Source organism: Diplotaxodon limnothrissa, linkage group LG15 (assembly GCF_057381915.1).
Source record: "Diplotaxodon limnothrissa isolate DT_005_m linkage group LG15, D_limnothrissa_male_GT1.1, whole genome shotgun sequence".
NCBI lineage: Eukaryota > Metazoa > Chordata > Actinopteri > Cichliformes > Cichlidae > Diplotaxodon > Diplotaxodon limnothrissa.
The window spans coordinates 39,387,888-39,413,036 of record NC_140610.1 but is presented as its reverse complement, the minus strand read 5'-3'; the positions used below and the strand labels follow the sequence as shown (position 1 = coordinate 39,413,036).

The 25,149-nt window shown below is 42.2% G+C and overlaps 1 protein-coding gene across 1 annotated transcript; it reads right to left on the bottom strand.

The window, feature by feature from the left end:
* Nucleotides 1-1,831: 1,831 nt before the first annotated feature.
* ppp1r2 (protein phosphatase 1, regulatory (inhibitor) subunit 2) lies at nt 1,832-25,149 on the bottom strand. Its single transcript, XM_085372155.1, has 6 exons — nt 24,696-25,149; nt 12,508-12,615; nt 12,279-12,362; nt 10,141-10,235; nt 4,646-4,813; nt 1,832-4,290 (listed from the first exon to the last, which is right to left on the bottom strand). Exons 1-6 carry the CDS (start codon nt 24,821-24,823, stop codon nt 4,271-4,273), a joined length of 603 nt encoding a protein of 200 aa, XP_085228281.1. The 5' UTR covers nt 24,824-25,149; the 3' UTR covers nt 1,832-4,270.

The window sequence follows — 25,149 nt, the reverse complement described above, 5'->3', positions numbered from 1 at the left end:
GGTCCATAACCTCGAAAACAGGCAGGAGTGATGGCTCTTTCATCGCCGACACGATCTCTGAGGTGGACGGGATGTTCCCCACTGTGCTTTACACTTCAAGTACACGAGCACTCCTCCACGAGAAACAGTGAGTGGAATAATGAGCACTTTTCCCCGGGAATGAAAACAAGTTCGCCTGCCTCGATTACAGTACAGCGACACTTTGAGGCTGAATAGGACCTCAGATGATGCATTTCTTTTCTTTTTTCCTTGCCGGAAACACACACACCAGACGAAACACGCAGAATAATCCTTTGCACGGAGAATGTCAAGCTTTATCCTCTGAGAATGACTAGAAATCCTCCGGGAAGATGAGATGTTTTGTGCGACAGCGCCATCTGGTGGCAGCCTACTGTTAAGAGGGTTTGTTTTTTGTTGTTTTTTGTTGTTTTTTTTTTTTTGCTTATTTAAAGAAAATCTGTATGGCACTAACTTTAAATATGCTTGAAATAATTTCATTGTTGATATATTTTATGTGCTTTTTTACTTTTAATTTGTTTACGCACCATTAGCTCAGTCATTATATAGTGAAAGTCAACTGTGATGGGACTGTAACATGGTTAATGTAAAGTAGATCACCTGGAATCAGGCAGAATATCTGCTTCAGCTTAATGGAAAAACAGATTTTTATCTGTGCTATAATGCAGTGCAGACTTCTGAAATAAATCTGGGGTTGTTGGGCAGCAATAAAGTACCTTAACGTTAAAAAGCAGACCTGAAGATTTTTTGAATATTGCATATACGCACTAGTGTTAGGTACACCTGTTTGGCTGCTTGTTTTCTAATGTCTAATGTGCTAATCGCTTAGTAGCAGCTTAGTCCATTTATCCATGCACGTCTGAGCATCACATTTGGGGGAAAAGGCAATGTTAAGTGCAACGTCGTTGTTGGTACTCCAGAAGCTGGTCTGAATGCTTAAGAAACTGGGAATTTCCCCATACAACCATCTCTATGGTTAACAGAGATGAATTGCTCAATAAAAGACTGGAAAAAACTTTGCCTGGTCTGATGAGTCTGGTCATTGCTGACACATTCAAATGGTGGTGCCAAAATTTCATGAAAGCATGGATTCATTCTGCCGCGTATCACTACAGGTAGTAGTGGCATCATAAATGGCTTCTTCCAGCAGGATAATGCAGCAGGTCAAAATAGCTCAAATCATCCCAAACAGGTGCGTTAAACTAATAACAATAAGTTCCCTCCACTCAAACAGCTTCCACAGTCACCAGATTTCAATCCAATCTAGCATCTTGGTGATGTGGTGAAAAGGATTCACACCACGGATGTGCAGCCAACAAATCTTCAGTATCTGTGTGACGTGATCGTGTCCATGTGGACCAAAATCTCCAATGTTTCCAGCACCTGATTGAATGTACGAGGGGGAAAAAGCAACTGTGTGTTACTAATAAAAAGTCCAGTTAGGTTAGAAGCTTCAAATATCTGCGAAGTCATTGTTAAGTATTATAACTGAGTTCAAGAGACTTTTTTTTTTTTTTTAAATGGGTACTTTTATTTCTGCCAACTTATATGAGGACTACTTGGGGGAAAGTATGTTAATGGAATGGACACATTTATTTCTTAAAATATGGATTTTTCTACAGCTTTTTCTTTAAAAAAAAAAAAAAAAAAAAAAAAAAAAAACTAGAAAAACTAGAAAAAAATCTTTAAAAAAAATTGAATGATGACCTAAAATGGCTTCTCTCTCTCTCTTCACACTCATGTCAAGAGAAAAAGTTTAAACACCCAAAAACTAGAGGACCAAACAGTTGTGTGAGCTGCAGTTAAGAAAAGCTGTGTAATTTGTGGCTTTAATCAGACAGACACACGTTTAGTTCAGATTTTCTTGCTCCAAAACAAACCACACGACAGGAATTCCTAACAACGTGTGTTTAATGGTCAGAGACAAAAAAAAAGAAAGGAAAAAAATATATAGACAATCTGATGATGCAAAGAACATGCAGTCTGGTAGTTTAAAAAAAACAAAGTACAAACACAGATTCAACATCCATGTCACTCTGAGACAGTGCAAAGTCGTGGGGCTGCTTAACAGTCTATCATCCTTAGAAAGCAAACCGGGGGGGAAACAAGTTGTGCGAGACACGGGAAACAAGCAACGGGGCATATCATGTTCATTTTACACACATGTACAAAGATACATGAGAGGCACATTTTCTTTTGATGGGTAATAACCACCTACGGGGTCATCGTGTCAGATTTTAATCTTGTCCTTTTTATCTAAGTGAGAAGATGAAGTCCTCTGAACTCTTCTATCAGTCTATGGATTCAGTCATCGAAGAAGAAGAGCTTCTAGAGAACATCGACTTCCTGTTTCCTGATGAGAACCCTTTGATAATTAGCTGCTCACTTTACAGAGTTTCTCTTAGAAGGTGTTTTTATATAAGACTAAAATAAATCCAGAAGTCCAAATGTTTCAATGATTTTCCGCATTCCCACAATATAAAGCTCAATACTTTCAATCACAGTGAGGAATTAAAGGGTCAGAGGGAAATGAAAGCTCCAAACACGAGACGGTCAAGGCTCCTGCACGCTTTTCATTTCAAACACCTCCTCTTTGTTTACTAGACTCAAGTCGTACAGTGTGTAGTCGGGATCGGGACCTTTGCTTTCTTTCCTCTGTTACTCGAGTCAGACTACGTTGCAACTTCCTCGGCGCTTGCAGGAACACCAAACATTACAAAAAACCATCGAAAGCCACTTCCGACGTCTCCATTAAGGTCAGTAGCATCAGCATCTCCTTCTACAGAGATCCCAAACTGCATCACACCAAGATACTCGACAAGTCCGACAACTGGTGTGTGATGAAGCTTAAAACACAAACTAAATAACATAATCACAGATTCTGTCAAAGCTCTAATGCAGTAGGCAAATTACGCAAGAGCAGAGCCAGCGCTCCAGTGGATGTTTTACCTCAGCAGCAAGACTTCAATACAGCCCCCAAAACACTGTTTAAATTACCGTTACTGCTCTGCCGAGGAAAATAAGAGAACACTCATACCGTTGATCTTCCCTCATATCCCAACATGCACCAGCAAAACAAACCGATTTTAGTTTAGTCTGATTTAAAAAAAGAAAAAGAAAAAAAGTGCCTCAGTAGACGTCACACAGGCCGAATTTCTCAGTGGATTCGATCAGGTGCTGATGAGGCACGCACGTTTGTAAAACCGAAATGATGAAACTGAGAAATACCAGGGGAAAAACAAATCAATGTGCTGATGTAAATACAGTTAATGTGTAGCCATATGGGAGAGTATCGAGGTGAGGCACTGCAAGTAGTGGCTTATAAACCAAAAAGCCCAACAGCCCCACGGTCAAGACGCCGTCTCAGCACAGCCCTCAATCTGAGATGCACTGCTCTACATATTACAAATGTCAGGAGTTTAATCAATGTAAGGCATCAAATTTTGATTATTATTATTATTTTGGTGGCAAAATTTAAACTTTGTGGGCTACATACAGAATCCCCAACTTACTTTAATACCATTACACTAATGAGAAGTCTTCAGCATAACTGTTAAGAAACGTGAGTGTGGATGAAAGCAAACAAACAAACTGGTCATCATTTGGACCAACTTTTATCACAGACAGTACTGAAGGGGGAAGGACAACACAACAGAGCAGCGGGTTATAAAGCAAAACAAAAACATACCCAAAAAAAATAAAATATTCACAGCCATCGGTGAAGGAGCCGTCGTCATGTCTCGGATACGCCTTTGAAGAGGTCGTGGGGTTTCCCCTGGCTTCCTCCAGGGCTGATGTGCTGGCTCTGTGGCCGACAGAGGAGCCGTGTGGAGCGCCCAGACGGGAGTCCTGGTACTTTTTTTTTTTTTTTTTTTTTTTTAAAGGCCTTGATCCTCCATTCAGGGTCAGAATCACACCCTTCACTGCGACGCCAGTTCAGAAGAGGCGGGAGGAAGAAATTCTTGGCAACAGGAGAGGGAAGAGGAGGGAGCAACAGTCTTCTTTTGTGTGTTGTACAGACTGTGGAGGCTGAAAAAACCAGTGTGTCATATTGCACAGTTGGAAGGAAAAGTAGAGCCAGACGTGTGACCGGGAGTTTAATGGCTGCTGAGAGTTGTTATATGGGTGTTGAAGCGGTGTTTTGCTGTGTTGCTCAGTGTTAAAAACATCAGCAGCGTTGTCTTTCTGATTCTTGAGTCGACAAATACACGCACACACAAACACACGCAGGGCTGAAGGTCGGAGACGGCATCTATGAGTCCAGAGAATCAGCTGGAGAAAGAAAGAAACAAAGACATGAGAAAAGACAGGAGTGGATATATTTTGATTTTATTCAGCTTTTTCATCCTCTAATCAAGTAATGTATTCCCTTGAAAACTTTATTCAAAAAACATAAACACAGGCTGTTGGCTATAAATTGCTACCTGGGCATATGCAAAGAGTTGAGGCATAAACAATAAGAATAATGAATAATATCACAAACTAACCACTTCCTACTACCAATTTGAATTCACTTTTTATACAAATAAAAAGTGAATTCAAAGTGCCCACAAGGGGGCCCCAGCTCACACTTTGGGAATCACTGCTCTAACAAATACCCAACAGGCCGCAGTCTCCCTCCCCTCACCTTCCTGTGGCGGGTCAACACTGATCTCCTCCGTCTCCTCCGTGTCATCTCTCATCTCCTCGTCTTCGTCAGCTTCTAGCTCGCTGGCGATGAGCTGGCGGGCTAGCTTGATGTTTAGGCCCTCATTGTAGTGCATCTTCCTCATCATCTGAAACTGTTTCTTTTTGGCTACAGGGGACAGAGACATTTGAAATCACTTTAATTTGCCAAAAGCAGCGAGTTCAATGCTGGCATGTTATAACTATAATGATAAAACAGAGCTTTACTTGTGACTCATGGAAAGGTTGATGCACTGTAAAAGCATGCAACAATACATCTGCATCTGGCATCAGTAAACAATCTGCAATAGACAATATAGTAACTATAGACAACAATTTAAGTGTCTGCAGTTTTTTATTTGGTCTAAAATAATGAATAAGAGGGAAACACACGTGCCTGTTTAAAAAAAAAAAAAATCTCAAGCATGGCATGACCTGCAGTCTGGACATTGCAGCGAGGGTCGCTATAGCAACTAAAAGAAGAAAGCCAACATCTTCACACAAAAACCTCAGCAATCATATGGATCGGTTTCACTGACATCCAAGAGAAATGTTCCAGTTACACTTCCAGACTCAAACACTATCCTTCCTCCATCAACAACTAAACACAGAAATTTTCATTCCTTCCCTAATGCCATGTACTCCTGTGGTCATGGAAACGCTCCGATTGACTTTGATTAGCCCACACCGCATCCTCGAGGACACTGATAACCTTCACCGGTGAGTCAGAGTGGATGTTGTGAATGTTTACGCGACTCCTGCATTTCTGCTGTTTGATCCAGCTGGCCTTTGTGTAATGTAAGCAGTTTTGTGTGGAGCCTGTTTGAGACCTAACAGAGGCGCTGCTGGCCTGTGTTTACGCCTCACAGTGTCAGTGATGCGGCACTGGCCAACTCAGCATTTAATGCACACATCTGAGACAGTAAAGGTTACAACGAGGTTTGGCCAAGCAGAAGCAGAGTTTCTAATGTGTGAAACAGTGGGCTAATTAAACCATTTCAGACACTGCATGTACGCAGAAATACAGAGCAAATAAAAACATTTAGTGTCAGTACTTGTTGATGTAAGACTATTTAATAATTTAAAAAAATAAATAACTTTGTGGCTGCATAATAAAACTGTATGAATATTGTCGAGGATGAACGCTGCTACTTTTGATTGATCCAAGATGGCGCCGGTGCGTGTGGCTTGCCGTCTATCACTGCCAGTGTTATGTTTGTTTGTTTTGATTTTATTGACTATTGTAATAAATGCCAACTCTCTCTTGGTGTATGATCGCCTAACCCTACTGGATCTCCGACCTTCTGTCAAAGGCTGGGCAAAGTGGAACCAAGCTGAACATAAAACTTTGCCCCCGCTAATATCGGAGATCCCGGCTCACCTGTGCCGTGTTCCAGATCCACCACTCCGGCAAAAGTGCCGTCGCCGGGGTCGAAGGGCTGGCTTCCTGGTGAAGCTGAAAGCTTCTTTAAGGTATTCTCTTAAGCCCTTGTCCAGAAAACAAGGAGTGGTGCCAAACTTCTGTTTCTCTCGGCGATCGTTGGAACCTGTCTGTGCCTGGCTGGTACCTGTCATCGGCCTAGATGGGATGTCCCGAAAACCCTGCTCTCCTCGCCCCCGCCGACGTGGTGTGAATCTGCGGAACCTGCGGCCTCTGTGTCGGGCTTCTAGGACGGCTAGCGACGGGGATCCGCTGCTTACCGCCAGGATTGGCCTGGTAAATGCTAGGTCCCTAGCGAACAAAACGTTTATCCTGAAGGATTTTTTCACATCCCGAGGACTGGATTTTCTTTGTGTGTGCGAGACGTGGCTGAGCGCCGGTGAGTGCAGCATCTTCTCGGATCTTCTACCCGGCGATTGCTGCTATTTTAATTCCCCACGTATGTTGGGCCGAGGAGGAGGAATAGCTACGATCTTTAAAAGTCATTTTAAATGTAAGCAGCTATCAACCCCGTCATTCACCAGCTTTGAACTGTCTGTGTTTGAGCTGGGCTGCTCTCACACAGTGTTGTGTGCGGTGGTTTACCGGCCTCCAAAATACAATAAGGACTTTGTGAGTGACTTTGCTGACTTCTTGGCTGAATTCATGCCAAAATATGATCGTGTTCTTATTGCTGGGGATTTTAATATTCACGTGTGTTGTCCTGACATGCCCATGGCGAAGGGCTTTTTAAACCTTATTGATTCGTTTAATCTGGTGCAATGTGTGACAGGTCCCACACATGAACGTGGACACACGCTTGATCTTGTTTTATCTCATGGTTTTTCTGTTTTTAACATAGAGATTTGTGATGCTGTGTTTTCTGACCACAGTCCTGTGATGTTTGAAGTTCCTCTTGCCTGTGCCTCAGTTAAAACTCGCGCTGCTGCTCAGCGCTGTCGTGTTTTTAACTCCTCCACTGCTGAACACTTTTCAACAGTCTTTGACCAGATCTGTAAGATCCCGGATTTTTTATGCAGCCAGACTGAGGAACTGAGCTCATGGTTTTATTCTACCTGTCGGACTGCTTTGGACACTGTGGCTCCATTAAAATCCAGACTGCCTAAAACTAAATCTGAGCCCTGGCTGAACGACTTGACCCGAGCTGTCAGACGCGACTGCCGTCGAGCTGAGCGCAAGTGGAAAAAGGACAAACTACAAGTGTCATTCCAGATGCTGAAGGACTGTTGGCGTCGATATCAAAGAACTGTAAAAGATGCCAAAAGAAAACACTTATCTGACATTATTTTGTCAAACTGCCACAACCCACGTGTTTTATTTAATACTATTAACTCTGTTCTTAATGCACCATATACTGACTGTATTGAGCCCTCATCAGAAGCCTGTGAAAATTTTTTACACTTTTTTATCGAGAAGGTCTCCTCCACAAGGGCTCAAATCTCTCCTCATGCTCACGACCTCTCAGTCTCTGTTTCCTGCTCTGCTGTCTTTGACAGGTTTGAGCCTGTGACTCTATCCTTTTTAAAGGAGACTGTTGGTCATCTTAAGCCTGCAGGGTCTCCAAATGATGCTGTCCCTCCTCGACTTTTAAAAGAGGTGTTACCTACAGTTGGTCCTTTGGTGCTTGAGCTGGTAAACCATAGTCTGATGTCAGGTGTTGTCCCTAAAGATTTTAAACATGCAGTAGTCAAACCCCTGATTAAAAAACCTGCTCTTGATCCTATGGTTCTTGCAAATTACAGGCCTATCTCCAAACTACCTTTTCTTTCCAAAATTCTTGAAAAGGTAGTTTACAGCCAAATAATGGCCTTCCTGGAAAAGCAAAATGTTTTAGAGGTTTTCCAATCTGGTTTTAAACCCTTTCATAGCACTGAATCAGCCCTTTTAAAAGTTTTAATGACATATTTTTAGCGACTGATGCTGGGGACTGTGTTGTTCTTGTGCTTTTAGATTTGACAGCTGCGTTTGATACCGTGGATCATGCCATTTTATTCTCTCGTTTGGAGCACTGGGTGGGCATTAGGGGCACAGCACTGGAGTGGTTCAGGTCCTACTTGACGGGGCGAACTTTTTGTGTCAGCCTTGGTGACTATGCGTCGTCCTCCGCTCCCCTCTTGTGTGGTGTCCCACAGGGCTCAGTTCTAGGCCCCCTCCTCTTCTCTTTATATCTGCTTCCTCTTGGTTCTGTACTGAGAAAGCACGGCATTGCTTTCCACTTTTATGCTGATGACTGTCAGATCTATGTCCCTCTAAAGAAAAAAGGCAGATACCTTACACAGCCATTACTTCAGTGTCTCGATGACATTAAGGCTTGGATGTCTGTTAACTTTTTAAAATTCAATGATAAAAAGACAGAGGTGATGGTTTTTGGCAGCCCCACTGAGACCCCCAATGTGTATGTAGATTCCCTGGCACAGTATGTTAAGCCAACTGTCACAAACCTGGGGGTCAAAGTGGACTGTGATCTAAAGTTTGATAATCAAATTAAGGCCGTGGTAAAATCTAGCTTCTTTCACCTCAGGCAGCTGCAAAAATAAAGCCAAGTCTTTCACGGCAGCACTTTGAGACAGTGATCCACGCCTTTGTTAGCACTCGGCTGGATTACTGTAATGCACTTTATATAGGGGTCAGTGCATTATATATTAGTCATCTACAGAGGGTGCAAAATGCCGCAGCTCGTCTTTTAACTGGCACTCGAAAGTTTGAGCACATTTCCCCTGTTTTAGCTTCACTTCACTGGCTGCCCATTTCTTTTAGGATTCATTTTAAAATTCTTTTATTTACTTTTAAAGCTCTCCATGGCCTAGCTCCATCTTATCTCTCTGAGCTGCTACAGCCTTATACACCCACCCGCTCTCTCAGGTCAGCTGATCAGCTGCTCCTGAAGATACCCAGGACTGGGCGTAAACTTAGAGGAGATCGTGCTTTTGCTGTAGCAGCTCCCAAACGGTGGAACGAGCTTCCTTTAGAGATTAGACAGGCCACTTCTTTATCTGTTTTTAAGTCACTCTTGAAAACCCACCTCTTTACCTTGGCCTTTGACACCACGTGAGATGTTGGTTTTTTATTTTTATTTTAGTTGTTTTTAGGTGATTCGATGCTGTTTTATCTTGTTTTTGCTTTAACATAGGGCTGTTTTAATTTTATGTCTTATGTGTTTTATTTATTTAATTTGCTGTTTTTTGTTATTCTATTGTTTTAACTTATTTTCTGTACAGCACTTTGTTCCTGTGCTGGGTATTTTAAAGTGCTTTATAAATAAAATTGGATTGGATTTTGCACGCTGGCATGTCCCACTGAGATGAAACCCCGGGATAGTTTACTTCTAATTTAATTAGATTTTCAGATTATTATACTGCAAAAAAAACCCATCCAATCCCATCTTTGGGCTTGTCCATTACATAAATAAATTAACTTAATTAACAACAGATAATCTGTGGTAGAAAATTCAGTGTTAGAGTACTTTAATGACAATCCTATTAACATGCACTAACACACATCTGTTGTTATTGCTTTTAACAAATCTTATCATCCTGTTGTGTCACATGATTAAACTGCACGTCCAAAAACTGCTGATGATGCTCTTGCAGTTGGGAGGATATTGACCGGATTTGTGACTTTCCAGACTGTTCTCTCGCTGTTGCCTGCACGGGCCAGATATAAATATAAAAGCCAGCAACAGTAATACATTCTGTGTGTGTGTGTGTGTGTGTGTGTGTGTGTGTGTGTGTGTGTGTGTGTGTGTGTGTGTGTGTGTAGGAAGTCAGCAGAAGGTCAAGAGCACACCGAACACTTGAGCTCTTTCTCAGTCTGTCCCCTCTCTGCCAGCACTTGGCTGTGGAGTGTCACTCTGCATTTAGTCACCCTCACAGCTGTGTAGGACACTTTGTGTTGAGGTGGAAGGAATACATAAACAGGTGAACTGCAGGACGCACACGCCAAAATAGGCTGCAAGCCCATGACCGCTTCAGAGAAAAAAATTGCAGTATTCCACTGAAATCTGAGTGGATGTCTACCTTGTTCTTCGGGAGTGAGCTCCTCTTCCTCCTCCTCGCTGCTCTCCTCCTCTTCTTTCATGAAGCGAGGCTCTGAGCCCTCTGCTGCCACCAGCCTTAAGAGAGAAACAGAAAGGGCATACATTAAGAGATTCACAATCCAATTTTACTTGTCTTAATTTCGGTTTCACTCCATTACACAAGTGTGAAACCAAACGCAAACAGGCAATGACTGATAGAGCCTCAAAGTCACTGTGAGTGGTTAAAACAAACAAATAAACTGGAGAGAAACAAAGCAGGAGAGGCATTAGGGGAGGTGGAAAAACAAGTAGGCAGAGTGAAAAGTGCAGGGATGAGAGTGTGCGAGTACTCAAGCATGAGATAAAAATAACAAAGAGCTTTAACAGAGGTGGACAAAATGAATAACGAGTCATGGCTGAGTGGATGGTAGTGAAAATGTGAAAGTGCCCACGGGGAAGCTCCCATTTACTGTGCAACTGCTCTCCAACCAACCAGCTCGAGAGCTGTTTCTATGTGCTGAAACAATGCTGGCGAAGCATTGTGAAGACAAGAGGAAGAGAGATGGCACGTGAGATACAGTTAAGAAGCAAAGGTAGCACAGGAAAAGCACAGTTGGATAACTGATGGATGACGGGAGCGAGAGAGAGAGTGGATGCTGAGGATCTAAACGAGGAAGAGCGCAGAGGAAGAGAGCAGCTGCTGCACTATCTGGAGGGTTTAGTGTAAAACAATGGCTGGCACTCATTGCACAAGCAAACAAAGGAGGCTAATTGACTTCCAAGCCTGAAGCTAATCGCTACACTCTGGAGCACACACACTCGAACGAGCTCATCCCCAACTGCGCCGATACGCTTATGTAAGCACAGTAACTCGCAGCGGACACGCTTCTCGAGCTTCCCGTTAGCGTCCGCATCACGGCTCGGAGTGGCTTCTGAACACAGACCTTTTGGATCGCAATAGCAGGAGACAATAAGATGTTATCCGCCCTCCTGCTTTCCATTTGTGTCCATGAATTATGACACAAATCACTTGTTTTGTAAAAGCACCTATCTTCAGTATGCCCTCAAGCTTCAGCTCCTAATTCAGTATTTTCACTCCAAGAGATTACATGTGGAGTGCATTCAAACTGGATTTGATAACACACATACTGTAAAATTCTCAGATTTCAAATACAAACAGTGCCATAGTGGCTTTAGCAAGCGTGTTACAGTATAGAAGAAATTTGTTGGCAGACCAAAAACAGGGTTTAGCCCCAGCCTGAGGACAGCAGAAGAACCTGCAATGTTAGCTGGGGGTTTGTTAGCATAAGCAGTAATAAGATGTCCATGAAAGAAAGCACCTCAAACTCATTGATAAGCAAATCGTGTTTACATCTGTTGTCATCACCAAATACTTATAAGCCCAATACAACACTGAAAAAAAGAAGCTTATTTCCGTTCCTACTCTTATTTGACTTCATCATCCGTGATAACCTCACAAATCTGAAGCTAATTCCTTTACAAATAGTGACACTGTTGCTGCAGCATGGCAGATAACTGCAAGGTGACACAGGCACTCAATAGCCTTGCTTTTATACATGAATATACCCAGGTGGCAACAAGTTGAGTCAACTCTCATTGCAAAGCATCGTAGACAAGTTGCACTCGGTGGCTCTGATTGACGATCAGATGGCAATTATTTGCCAACCTTGGTTGGAGACAGGTTGCTTCCCACCTGATGTGCGATTGATTCCCTTGCAATTCAAAGTGGTCACCGAAACTACTTGCAATAGGTCACATATTTAAAAACGAATCAGCAGGATGTGACTATATGCTGGCATTATAGTCCTTCCAACTTCCAGCATACATTTAAGTAAAAACACTTATTCATCGGAGTATATTTGAAGTCATACTTTAACTGAATGGAACAGCTGTTAAGAAAAACACACAGACTGCTTCATATGTTTGTGGATCAGAATATTACTACAAGTTCTGTCACTGGGACTAATTGTGCAGTAACATGGCGCTCAGTGTCTGAAAGCCATCGGAGTCATTTTTATGCACATTCCCGTTGAAGGACAACAATGATAGCGTCTACAATCAGCTGCACCCTCGCTTTTCATTTGCATTTGTCTCCCAGCGCTCAAGTTCAATTCTTACTTTGATGCCAGGTCATCGACTGCAAGTCCACTTTGGCCGTCTGAGTCACTCAGTGCCCCTTCATCTTCGTCATCCCCAATCATCCTGAAAGAGAAGTTTATAAAGTGGATAATGAAAGCAGGGCAAGAAAAAGTCCTGAACAGTCAGGCACCTCTATAGAAAAAAGAAACGAATGATAAACTGCCCTGTAGAGTGCTGTTTTAGTAATATTTAAAATGATATTTTGAACCTGTTGTAAGGTGTGCTGGGTTCATCGATCTTCATCAGGCCGTAATCTTTGTCAGGTGGATGGTATGTGGCCAGGATGTTCATCTCATCCCATTTCTGGGACTTCTTCCTGTAAAATGGATGGAAGAAGAAGGGTTAAACAGTCACTCAATGTGGACCACTGCGCACCCAGCTACCATCCCATCCCAGTTTCCTCCAGGGAGACGAGTGAACAGATTTAATCTAGGACTGAATGTGCCCCAGTTTTCACTCAGACCGCATTATTTTGGGAACACACACACACAAACACACACACACACACGGCCCAGAAATGTCCTCCGCACCAGTTTGTCCCAGCAACTACCAGGAAGTGCCACGGCCTTTGCTTTTGTGTCAAGGTAACACATTGCAGATGAGGGTGTGGGTTTAAGTGGGTGGTGAGGCTTATCAGCTGTGAGTGAATGAGGCCAAAAGTCCAACAACTGACTCATTTGAAACAATCGCATCAAGAGTTGATTCTGGTTCCATCTCTCTTTAGCACGTCTGCTTCTAATCCCTCAAATGGTTTTATTCTCATCTGGGGAATAAGGTTTTCACCTCGGCTTTGTTTTGTTCAAAAATTACACTAATCCGTGCTACCCTTTCAAATCCTTAGAGGAAATGAACTGAGACAAAGACAGCAAATCAGTGCTGAATTTGAATTTTTGCTCAGGAGGATAAAGAGAACACCTGCCACCTGCCAAGAGGAGTGATGCTGGAACTGTTTCTTTTAACTCACAGAAGATGTTTTTGCACTGCCAAGAGTTTGGCAGATTTCTGTAGACTTACTTGTAATAATTTCCATTTTATATTCACATTTCTTTCTCCTTTCAGTTTATTCCAAGCCAAGGAAACTTTCTACTTTTCACACATTTAAAACTTCTAATTCCAGACATGTTCAGCCAAACAGCCTCAATTCAAGGTTATCAGGGTCTGGTTAACCCAGCTCTGCTTTCTTCTGCTAAGGTACCACATCTTGACTTTGTTCATGGAACAAAAGGTCAAGTATCACGGGAGACAGGAAGGAGTGGGAGGCAGGAGATGCTTAATCCACCGCCTCCTGCGACAAGCCAAAAAAGCTCCACAGACTTGAGCGCTACAACTGCTTGATGTGAATGAACTGGTTCATTAAACTGTTTACATGAAAGCTTCAAACACAAGAGCTGCGTTTATGTCAATTTCTAAACAGTTGGACTCATGCTGAACTCAGACTACACGAGATGTTTGCCTGTCATGATGGGGACTGCCTCAGATTAAGTGATTATAGGATGACAAACTCTCTCCTTTTCATGCGTGAGAGGCATGACAGAGAGCACGTATCTCCCTGGTCAATCCGGCGCGCTGCCTTTCCTGACGACATTAGGAAAGAGGGCATAGTCAGTGTTTTTTTAATGTAAACAGATCAGATACATGTGCAACATTGTCCCTATTATGTCACCATGCTAACAGTGGTACACAGCTGGGCGGTGGAGAAAAGATTCTCATCAGCTGCCAAAATGCTTGGTGCTCACCAACCTCACAGAAGTGCCACCGCCCAACCCTCCAACGTAACAGCTTATTTTTACTGTCAGGATGTTGCGATGCATTCCAAGGCAACTTTAATTTTTGTGCATTATGACAAAAGAATCAACTGTTGGAGGACTTCACCCACTGCTGTTCCCAAACCAAAGCAAAGGCCCTGCGATGTCCGGGCTGGGCCAGGCTGATGTAGCTTTCCCATACATGGATTACGGCTAATCTCAGACTTACAAGACAAATTCAAAAAGGAACTCCACTGGAAGAACAGGTAGATCTCCTGGCTTGTCACAATGACACATCAAAACAGAGGATTGGAACAGAGGATTAGTAGATCTCAATACTGATATAAACCTTCCAATCGCCAGGTTTGGCTAAAACTTGAGCACCAAATGGGACAATGCTGCTAGCCTGAACTGTGGCTCACAAAGTGGCCTAGCAGTGGAAGAAAATACTCTAAATAAGCTGCTTTTGGAATGAATGCACAGAATCAATGTGCACTTTTTACAAATATATCAACCACAAAGCTTTCATCTGCATCAAAGTATTCATGACCTGAGATTGCTGTGGCTCCTTTCTTCCTACTTGACAAGTTGGGGAAAATTTCAGCTGCAAGAGTCAAATCAGACAAGACTAAAGACAAGCAGAGCTTCAGCAACATAACAGCAGACTAGGGTCTTGGAAATAAACAGGATTTTGCACATTAGTGTTTTGTTTACTTCACTCTAGTGTAGGGCTGCCACAAACGATTATTTTGATAGTCGACTAGTCACCGATTATTTTTGCGATTAGTCGACTAATCAGATCATCATCCATTGGACGTACAGCGTACAGCTTATTGCACCAGCAGCATCTGGTCTTATATAACTATCATTAGCTTACAGCTTGAAGTGTTTGTGCTAACTAAAAATAAAGACAAGATGGTAGTTTATTAATTTTTAATGAAATTTGCAGATTGTTTCGGTGAAGTTTAATAAACTCCTTGCTTTCTAAAATATAACAGGACACCGGAGTATATTCTCCAGCGTCTCACACTTCTGATAATCAGCTGTCTGCTTGACAGTTTTAGCTGTGCAAAAACTATAACTTTAATCTCAGCCAAACCGATTTACTCAGGAACAAATAAAATACTAAAGAAAGCCAAACTAACATTTTTAAGTTATCTAAGTGACTTATATATATGTTTAACCTGACTAGCGAAAGACGGCGGTGGGTTTGAAAACGATTTGCCGGGAGTCCGGTGTTCTCACGGCTCTAGTTAGCCTTGCCCCCGCCTAGCTAACGAGCTAGTGGGTAACAGACGTCTCCGAAAACGTCGGAGCGCTTTTGAAAATATGTGGTGTCTTGATAAACTGAGCAGATATTTGAGGTTTACACAGCTACATTCTCGCCTGAAAATATGTTAAACGTTTATTTTGTGACCCAGAAAGAATAATAAGAGTAAAGTTAAAACTAACTAGCTGCCGCCATTGTCGACAACTGCGCTGGGCTGCGCTATGAATTCTGGGACACAGCTTCTTCTTCTTCGGGGTTTAACGGCAGCTGGCATCCTTGTACATGCAGTGCTGCCATCTTCTGTTTCAGTCCGTTATTACACTCTTAAATCCTACTACTCATTCCTGCGTCCTTTGTGATCTTACAAAGCTTCAAACGATGCGTCGACTATTAAATTAGTCGTCGACGATTTTAATAGTCGACATAATCGTGACTAGTCGACTAATCGTGGCAGCCCTACTCTAGTGTTTCATTTATATTTATAAAAAAAAGAAAAGAAAACAGAAGCAGACCCCTCTGTTTCATTCCCACCAAACATCTTCACTAAGTCATTAAGAGCATCGTGAAAATTGTAGTGCAAAGATGAAGCACCTGCCTCTGCACGCGAAGAAAAAACAGGACACAACCAACTACTAGTACACACTAAATATAGAGCTCCATCTCTTATGTGATGATGACTTCCTCTCGAAGGTGGTCAACAGCTGGCGACATAACGCTTCAGGAAAACTCATTAAATAGAGTGAGTCATCACTGCGAGCTGAGCCGTGCTATCAGGTGGCATAGGCAGAGGGCGGTGAGGAAAGGTCCAGCCCCTGTGCCCTCTACCGCAGCATCAGCCCGCCAGCAGTAACAGCAGCGGGCACAGTTTATAAACAGAGGTCAGTATAAATTCACAAAATATACTGCTTCCTGAGTACTCTAAGCGAGTGCCATGACCTGGCTCACGGGGAAACAACATAAAAAGGAAGCGTGCCAAAGGGAACGCTTAATTAAACCAAATGAAAGTGCCAAATTAAATATTTACAACAGGGAGCGTGGAAAATTAGCATTAAAGCAGTAGCAGCCAGGGAAGGAAATGAATACCAGCCACAGGGAAGAGCTAATCAGTTTTTACAGGTGTCCCAGTTTAACTTTGAATTTCACCAAATATCAGCTCTGATCAAGACCACACAACAGGCAGACGGCCTGAAAAGAAGGCCATGAGCCACCTCCTCAGTTACTGCTGTGCAGACTGTGGTGGTGTGAGAGGAGAAAAAACAAAGCAAGCCAATACCAGGTTTGTGTGAGCAAATAAGGATAACTCATGGTTAAGATAACCTCCTATTAAATCCATCTGCTGACTGCAAACTGTTGAGCAAGCAATAGAAAAGATAACGTAGACAACCATTTGAACATTTATGTAGTCGTTATCATTTTCCCTTTGTCCCCTCCAACTGATCTACTGTAAACCACACTGGTAAAAGTGGCCTATATCTGCTTGCATTTACAGATGGTCACAGCCAAATAGTCTCACAATTATTAGACAACACAGCAACTTTTTGATTACTCATTTGGCAGGTCAGTGATAATACAGTGAGAATTATTAAGATATATACTTAACAAGTGTGCGCACCCTTGGGTACAGCACAGAAAAAGATTACACAAAGTTTGAGAGACGGCCAGCTAGAATTAGGACGAAAACTATTCCTTAAGCTCCTCTGATCTGCTCAGACTGTAGAGGAAAATGTTCAGGGGAGAAGCGGAGCAGGGTGGAACACAAATTAAATGCACTGGCAATCACGATGACGTCACGAATCCTAAACTTCAAAGGTCAAATGTTTCATTTTATCTGAACAAAACTACACCCGCAGGTGGTATAACACTAAATTACGACCCACTCCTGGGCCATGTGCCACAAAAGAGTAAGATATCTGCACATTTTACTGCTTCTTAAAAAAGCTGTGGTCACACTTTAACCTGGTAGACAAGAGGCTGTTAGACACCTGTTGATCTTTCCTCGATAAAAAAGCTGGCTGGTCAACTGTGTTTCCAGTTTCAACTGGAAACACAGTTGACCCCATCTGACCTGTACAGAGGAGTGTAAAATGACAGCCAGAGGTTAACAAAGTTTTGTCTACTATCCATGTTATGGAAAATCAGAGATTCACTGCCTACCAGTCTGACACTACATCATACAGCCATGATGAGGCCTGCGAGACAGTTAGGGAAAGGTTGGATTTCATGGAGGCATCAATGAATTATATATGACTGGGTGTGAGACTCAGACATTACTGTTAACTAAATAGCAGTGGGTGATTAAAGGGACAAGGAACAGTGCTTGTTTTTTAGCCTTGAATGCAGAAGGAATATAATCCCCGCTTCTAATGAACCCTATTACTTTATTTTCTTCTAAGATTTATCTTTGCTTTTTCAAATCCAAAGCAATCTCGTGGCAGTTTGTAAAGCTGTCACACCTGCTGCTCTGCAAACTCATGTCTGTGGACATGTGTTTTGTTTTCTTGAATTGAATCTGCTCTGTCGTGTTTGTAATGATCTTGGTCCACGTACAACACAAGATCAACATTTTCTGCTTTAAAAAAAAGCAAAACAAAAAAAGACAACTTCACCCACATTTAGGGGTGGCTGGTAGGGCTGCTCAATTAATCGAATTTTAATCACGATTACGATCTGGGCTTTCAACGATCATTAAAAATGACTGAGCCGATTATTAGCCCCTCCCTCATTTATCCGCGACACCTTAAAGGCCGGTCCGTGAAAATATTGTCGGGCATAAACCGGTCCGTGGCGCAAAAAAGGGTGGAGACCGCTGATTAAGAGGACCCGAGGGAAGCTCGGAAAGCTAAGCAGAAGTTATTTGGAGAGTGACTGCCGTTGGTTGAAAAGAGAGTTTAAAAAAAAAAAAACTTCAGTGGTGTTGCACACTATTTTATATTATTTTTTTAAAGTCATTGTTAACCCTTTAAAGCCGGTCAGAGCAGCACGCTCCGTTTTGCGTAACTATTTTTAAATCCCTGTAGAACCTGAACCGTGTAAGCTAGCGCAATAATTTGTTTTGCATATGAAACCGGAGGAGCTGTACTTACATCTGATGCCATCAGCTTGTCCTCGGTCACGGTTTCGTTCCACATATAGCTTTGCAAAAATTGCATAAAAAGCGCTTGCAGGAACAAAAGCATAATATTCCAGAAACACGCTTTGCCGTTCCTATCAGCTGTTCGTAACACTTCCCACAGTGAAATGATGCACATGCTGTTTTCTTTGCAAATTTGCATCATAGGATTGTTTTTTGTTTTTCCTGCAGTATATAAAAATTGCTGTATCTCCAAAATAAAACTATGAAGACACTCAAAATAAATTTCCTGTGGTGGGAAACTATTTTTTGCAACTTTATTGTATTTAAAGTTTTGAGGGATAAACCTCTTAAATTTCTCCAAGTAGAAATATATGTAAACAAAACAAAAGCGATTTTCAATTTTTTTTGTAGTTTATTGCACTTTTTTGCAATTTATGTAATTACTATGGACTTAATGCATACATATTATTAAAATATGGGCTATAACAGTTGTATTGATGTATAGCAACTTGAAATGCTCCCACAAATGGCACTACAGCATGTAAAAAAAAATAAATAAAAATAATATAAGCTCTGGTGGACTTGGTTCTATAGTAGGTCTTAAAGGGTTAAATAAATATCGTCAAATAATCGAGATCTCAATTTCAGTGAAAATAATCGTGATTATCATTTTTGCCATAATCGAGCAGCCCTAGTGGCTGGGGGTTGTTGACGGAGCGACTCCTTTTTCCGCTCACATCAGAGCCATATAGGAGTCACATACCATTCACACTTTTGCATTATTTATTAACACATAATATGTGATTAATTCAAAATACATAACTTGGTTAGGTTTGGAAAAAGAAAATCACAGCTTGGGCTAAAAATGCAATGGCTGCTAGTTATTTTAGAACTGTTTTCATGGTCACCATGGTAACGTGTCCAAGATTCTTGTGAACAGCAGCTCATTCAGACATGCCAATCTTTCTACTGAAACACAAAACTTTGTATTTGTGCCAAAGGTCATGATAAAAAGGCCCCAATTCATGTCCATGAACACAAATTGCTGGAATAGCGGATCCTGTTTGTTTCATCTAAGAGATGATAAAGAAAAAAAATTCTAAAAGGTGCATCGCACTGACTGTAAACCACAGAGTCAGACTGAGAGTGCATGAAGCGCGTAAACACGGACAGGTGGTCACATAAATGAATGGTGGGTTTTTGTAAAGCTACTTCAGGATATCCTGCTGGCAGAGCGAGCTGGTGGAGGGAATGGGATGTTTTATACAATTGAAGATGATAAGAAGGAGAACATGTTTGTGCTGTTGCTCTTTGTTAGTGCTGCCAACTTAAAATCATGGCAGAAATTAGCCTTACCAACTCTTTTGTGAATGACATTCAACAGGGCAAATCATTCGGTATATAAACTGCCTGTATTCTACAATAAAACCTTCAGATAATAAGCCTTTAAATACATTCATGCACACACTGACTATTGGGATGTTTAAAAAAAAAAAAAAAAAAACCTGCTTTGTAACGCTGTGCTGGTACCTATGAAGGAGATTTTGACCTCCAAATACAGGACACTCATTAGGACAGAGATAAAAATACAAGCATTTAAAAAACAAAACAAATCCTGGATCCTGGACTACCTCACCGACCGACCACAGTATGTGAGGACTCAGGGCTGTGTGTCGGACAGGGTCGTCTGCAGTACGGGGGCCCCACAGGGAACGGTTCTGGCTCCGTTCCTCTTCACCATCTACACTGCAGACTTCTCCCACAATTCCACCCAGTGCTTCCTGCAGAAGTTCTCTGATGACTCTGCAATAGTCGGCCTCATCACTGATGGGGACGACAAGGAGTACAGAGGTCTGACCCAAGACTTTGTGGACTGGTGCCAGCTGAACTACCTCCAGATCAACGCCAGTAAAACCAAGGAACTGGTGGTAGACTTCTGCAGGCACAAGCATTCTCCACTGCAACCACTGAACATCCAAGGTATGGACATTGAGGCTGTGGACAGCTACAGGTACCTTGGTGTTCATCTGAACAATAGACTGGACTGGACTCATAACTCAGACGCCCTCTACAGGAAAGGGCAGAGCAGGCTGTACCTGCTGCGGAGACTCAGGTCGTTTGGAGTGGAGGGCCCACTCCTGAAGACCTTCTATGACTCTGTTGTGGCTTCTGCTATCTTTTATGGCGTGGTCTGCTGGGGCGGCAGCATCTCTGCTGGGGACAGGAAGAGACTGAACAGGGTGATCCGAAGGGCCAGCTCTGTTCTAGGATGCCCTCTGGACCCAGTGGAGGTGGTGAGTGACAGGAGAACGGCGGCTAAGCTGTCATCCCTGATGGACAACATCTCCCACCCCATGCAGCAGACTGTGACAGCACTGAGCAGCTCCTTCAGTGGGAGACTGCGGCACCCACGGTGTGGGACGGAGAGATTTCGCAGGTCTTTCCTCCCCACTGCTGTCAGACTCCATAATAAAGACTTTAACTGATCAAGCACACACATCCATACATATGCAATAATACTAAGTGCAATAATCCTTTCTGTCATCGTTGTATTTTTACTCAGTTGTATATAGTATTTGTATTTGTATTCTATTTTTATCTTATTGTATATTTATTTTATTTTATTCTACTGTATATAGTATTTTATTTTATTCTATTCTGTACAGTTGTGTACTGTATTTATTCTTATTGTATTCTAATTTTTGCCTCATAACTTTTGCACTGTCCACTTCCTGCTGTGACAAAACAAATTTCCCACGTGTGGGACTAATAAAGGTTATCTTATCTTATCTTAAAAACACTGATATTTAACAAATGGCCAAAAATAACAAGACCATCTCTGTTGAGTAAGGTAATACAGAGTCATTGCTTTAACTATACGCAAACCAGTGATGTACATGTGTAACCGCCCCCCCCCCCCCAAAAAAGTCCCATTTAGAGATAGAAACCCTGGACTGATAAGGCTTTAAAACTCTAGATGATTCTGAAATCAGCTTTATTGTGCATTACATCTTCCTGTGTTGCTTAACCATTTGATTCTCAACAATATCTATCAGACTAAATAAACAACTTGATTATTATATCTTGTGGCTTTTTTGTTTTGATTTATTTTGTTGTTTATTTGTTTTGGGGGGAGGGGATGACGAGCATTTACCCAAGGTTTTGAAAATTATGAAAAATGTTTGAAGACAAAACATTAACATCTATATTGGTACAATATGAGAGCATGGATGCTCTGCATGCAGACAGTGTTGACACGGTCCAGCTCGAGTTCTCCATGGATTTGGTGCTTGGCTGCACACGGGATCCATCCAGAAAACTCTTTTTCCTCCACTTCCTCGTCAGTCAAAGAGAGGCTATTTTTAGAACAGTACAGAAAAAGCTTGATTCACTGTTGAATTAGGAATTCACTATTAACTGCCATCCTGGTATGGCCTAATTTCTCATGCTGCAGCTCAGAGAGAGCTCCTCCTGTCTAGACGTGATGGCACAGGATAAACAGCAGGCACAGTGGATGGTAAATCACAGTTAGCCTCTGCCAAGTAAAAAGAACTGGATGGTTACCCTTTGAAAGTAACCAGTAAGACATGTGGAGGGTTTATTCATGAACATGATAAATGCTGTTATTGATAGAGTCCAGTGAGCTCCCAAAAATGTAGCAGCATTTGGCAGGTGGGTGGTGTTAATAAATGTCCATGACTATAAAGCACACAGAACTCATTTCATGTAGTGCCTCAAAAGCCCTCATATGTTGTGTACATTCATTTTATTGACTTCATCACATCAACATATGTAAAGCTGTATCCTGTAAGCAGGGTTCATTTTTTAAAAGTTTAGCCCATACAGCAAATGTGCTTTGCAGTGACTCAAACTTGCTCAAGGGTTCACTAATGAGGGATCTGAACCTCTCTGCATTAACCTTGATAACTTCCTGTGCAAACGTTATTCTTTTTTGCTTCAGGTATTCCTCCTGTCACAAATACCCGACTAAGTCACCATTTTTGATCTTATTAGGATTTGTGTCCACTCCTCGATCACACTATGCCACGTCTCCTAATGTCACACATTACCGGGATAATCAAAAAACAGCAGAGCCAAATGGAACCACCTTGCTTACTTATATATGGTCCCTTTGTTAAAATTTGACCTTGTTGGCACTAATACAACCTAATTCAACAGCTTCAAAAGTTTGCTTACGCACAGTTGCCTGAGGCCAGAGAGAAAACAGAAAGTTGGCTGTGGAAATGACCTAACTGGATTCGGTCATTTGGTTCATGTTCCCTGCCACAGTCAAATGCATATGAGAAGGTGAGGCTCCAGACAGAGAGAAGATAACCTGCAGCTCTTGTCAACTCAATCCTCAGCACAAGTACCTAACAGGCAACAGGATGGCTGATTAAGCAGTTCTCTGCACCGGTTTCTGCATATCAGCATTTCATTAGGTACCCTAGTCACGTCCCTGTGAGACTATTGGCCCACTCTGATTTATTTGCCCTGCAATGGTCCCGAATCTGAAGCAACCCCACCCCCATCCTTGATATCCTTTACTACTAGTGGTTATGTGAGCAGTCGCGCTGGCCAACATGAAGTTGGATGTTAAGCCAAATAACGTGAGGTGCCCATAAAATCTGATAGGCAGCTGGAAATAAAGGTCAAATTAGATGTGTTCAGAAAGCAGAGGTTATACCAAGCCTCATGAATATTCAACAGCAGTGTTATGAGATGTGAGTGTGTCCCCCCTCATATCTGATAAGAATCCCACATTATTGCTGTTCATATCAATCTGAGTTCAGTGAGGCAGGAGCGCATCTACACCCTTTTTATTTGACTAGGTGGGATACTGTCACCTGTTCTCTTCAACTTATATAAGGATAGTCTTTCTAAAACACTAAATCAGGGAGAGCCTTATTAACCATTTGATATATGCTGATGATTTGGATGTCCTGTCTCCTTATGGTGCTGGCTTGCAGCAGCTGTTTCAGGTCTGTTGAAGGTATGGTTTACAGTATGGTACTGAATTCAACCCTTGAAAGAGCAGAATAATAATCACCTTGACTAAAGTGAATCAGAATCCTTGATTTTCCCCCCACAGCAGATTTGTGGTGCTCTGGCAGTGTATCAAAAATGCAAAAGCTTGAGGTAGCATAAAGTGATGCATTCAGGATCTTACTCAAAGTAACATGATGTTTGTGACTGCTAATGTCCTGTCCTTTCATGCTTTGCTGAGCAATTCTATATGCCGATGAACTGCTTCAGAAAATATGATTGTTTCTAGTTTGTTTTTTAAGGTTTGTTTTTCTTAAGTGATACAACATATTTCTTTTGCTTTTCGAAACATGCATGAGGACGACCATGTTTACCACAGACAGTTGTTTCAGTGATAATGTCAGTGTCAGACATAAATATCAGAGGAAAATGAAAGAGGACACAAATCTGAAGTCTGGCAGACTAATCAAATCTTTGGCAACACGTAGTATTTAGTATAAAGTTTAAGCCGTAGGGACAGTGTGGTCTAGTAACAGGGTGTTGATTGTAGCTGTGCTGTAAATGTCGTAGATATCGATCACTCTAATACATCCTTTAACAGGCAAAGTGTTACACGGTGCTTGCATTAGACATGCATCGCATGCAGTGTATTTCTTTAACATGCAGAGGTTTTTTTCCTTATCCAAATCTTGATCCATAACCATAAAACAAACCACTTGCTGCTTAAAATCACTGGCAGAGAAGGTTGATGAAATTAATGGCCTTAGATTAGGTCATGAAAATCCTCGATCCTCTCGCAATACATTAGTCTACACATCCATGCGTAAACGCGCCACTTTTTGCCCAACTTCACGTTATTATGCCTATTATGGTAATGGTCATCTGAAAGCTGTCACTATCGCGGTAACAGCTCCACACCTTCTTTTACTAGTGCTGATTCATGCTACTACACAGTGATGGGCACTGAAACCTCTAACAGAATAACCGTTTGTTAGCAGGCGTTACAGTCACACTGCATGTGGTGATTGTTTATTACAGGCTAACCTGCTTCGAAGGGGGTGTAATTTACACTAATTTACACCGTGTAAACGTTAGCGCTCGGTCATACCTCCCATCAAGGTTTAAATCAGAGACAAGACATCACTGTCTGATAGTTACAGAAACACCCAGAAAGTTCTCAATTCGGCACCACACATTGCCGGCAAACATTAACAGCCAATGGGGTGACAGCGGGGTAACGTTAGAAAGGCTAACAAGTGTTTAGCCATCGTTAGCTAACGTTACTCGGCTACCAGCCTCAGCACAGCTCAGGCAAAACTTACTGTTGGTCATCCTCCGAGAGCCCCGGGACTTGTTCTGTAATCTCTTTTGGCTCATCGTCGGGCAGCGACTTGTTTGTAGCGCTGTTCTTGTTTTTCAGGATGCCTTTTATCGGCCGGGGAGCTGCCATTCCCACACGCTGACTGTCAGACCGGTGCTGGCTTTCAACTATTTCTCCTGCGCTGGTTTTCTTATTCTGTGATTTATACGATTCAGTTACAAAACACAGACCCTGGTTTAATGGTGCACTCCGTCATAACTCAGTGCTCGTCCTCAAACTCCGGAGAAATCTAGTCAGGATCCTGCATGTCTACTCTCTCCCCGGTTGTACACTGACTGGTTGGGCGGCGGGGTAACAGCGCTACTAACGGGTCTGGTCGACGCGACATATCGCGGGATTTCTAAACGAGATTTCATTTTTTTCATCTGGTGCTGCGTTTTTGCGCTCGGAAAGGA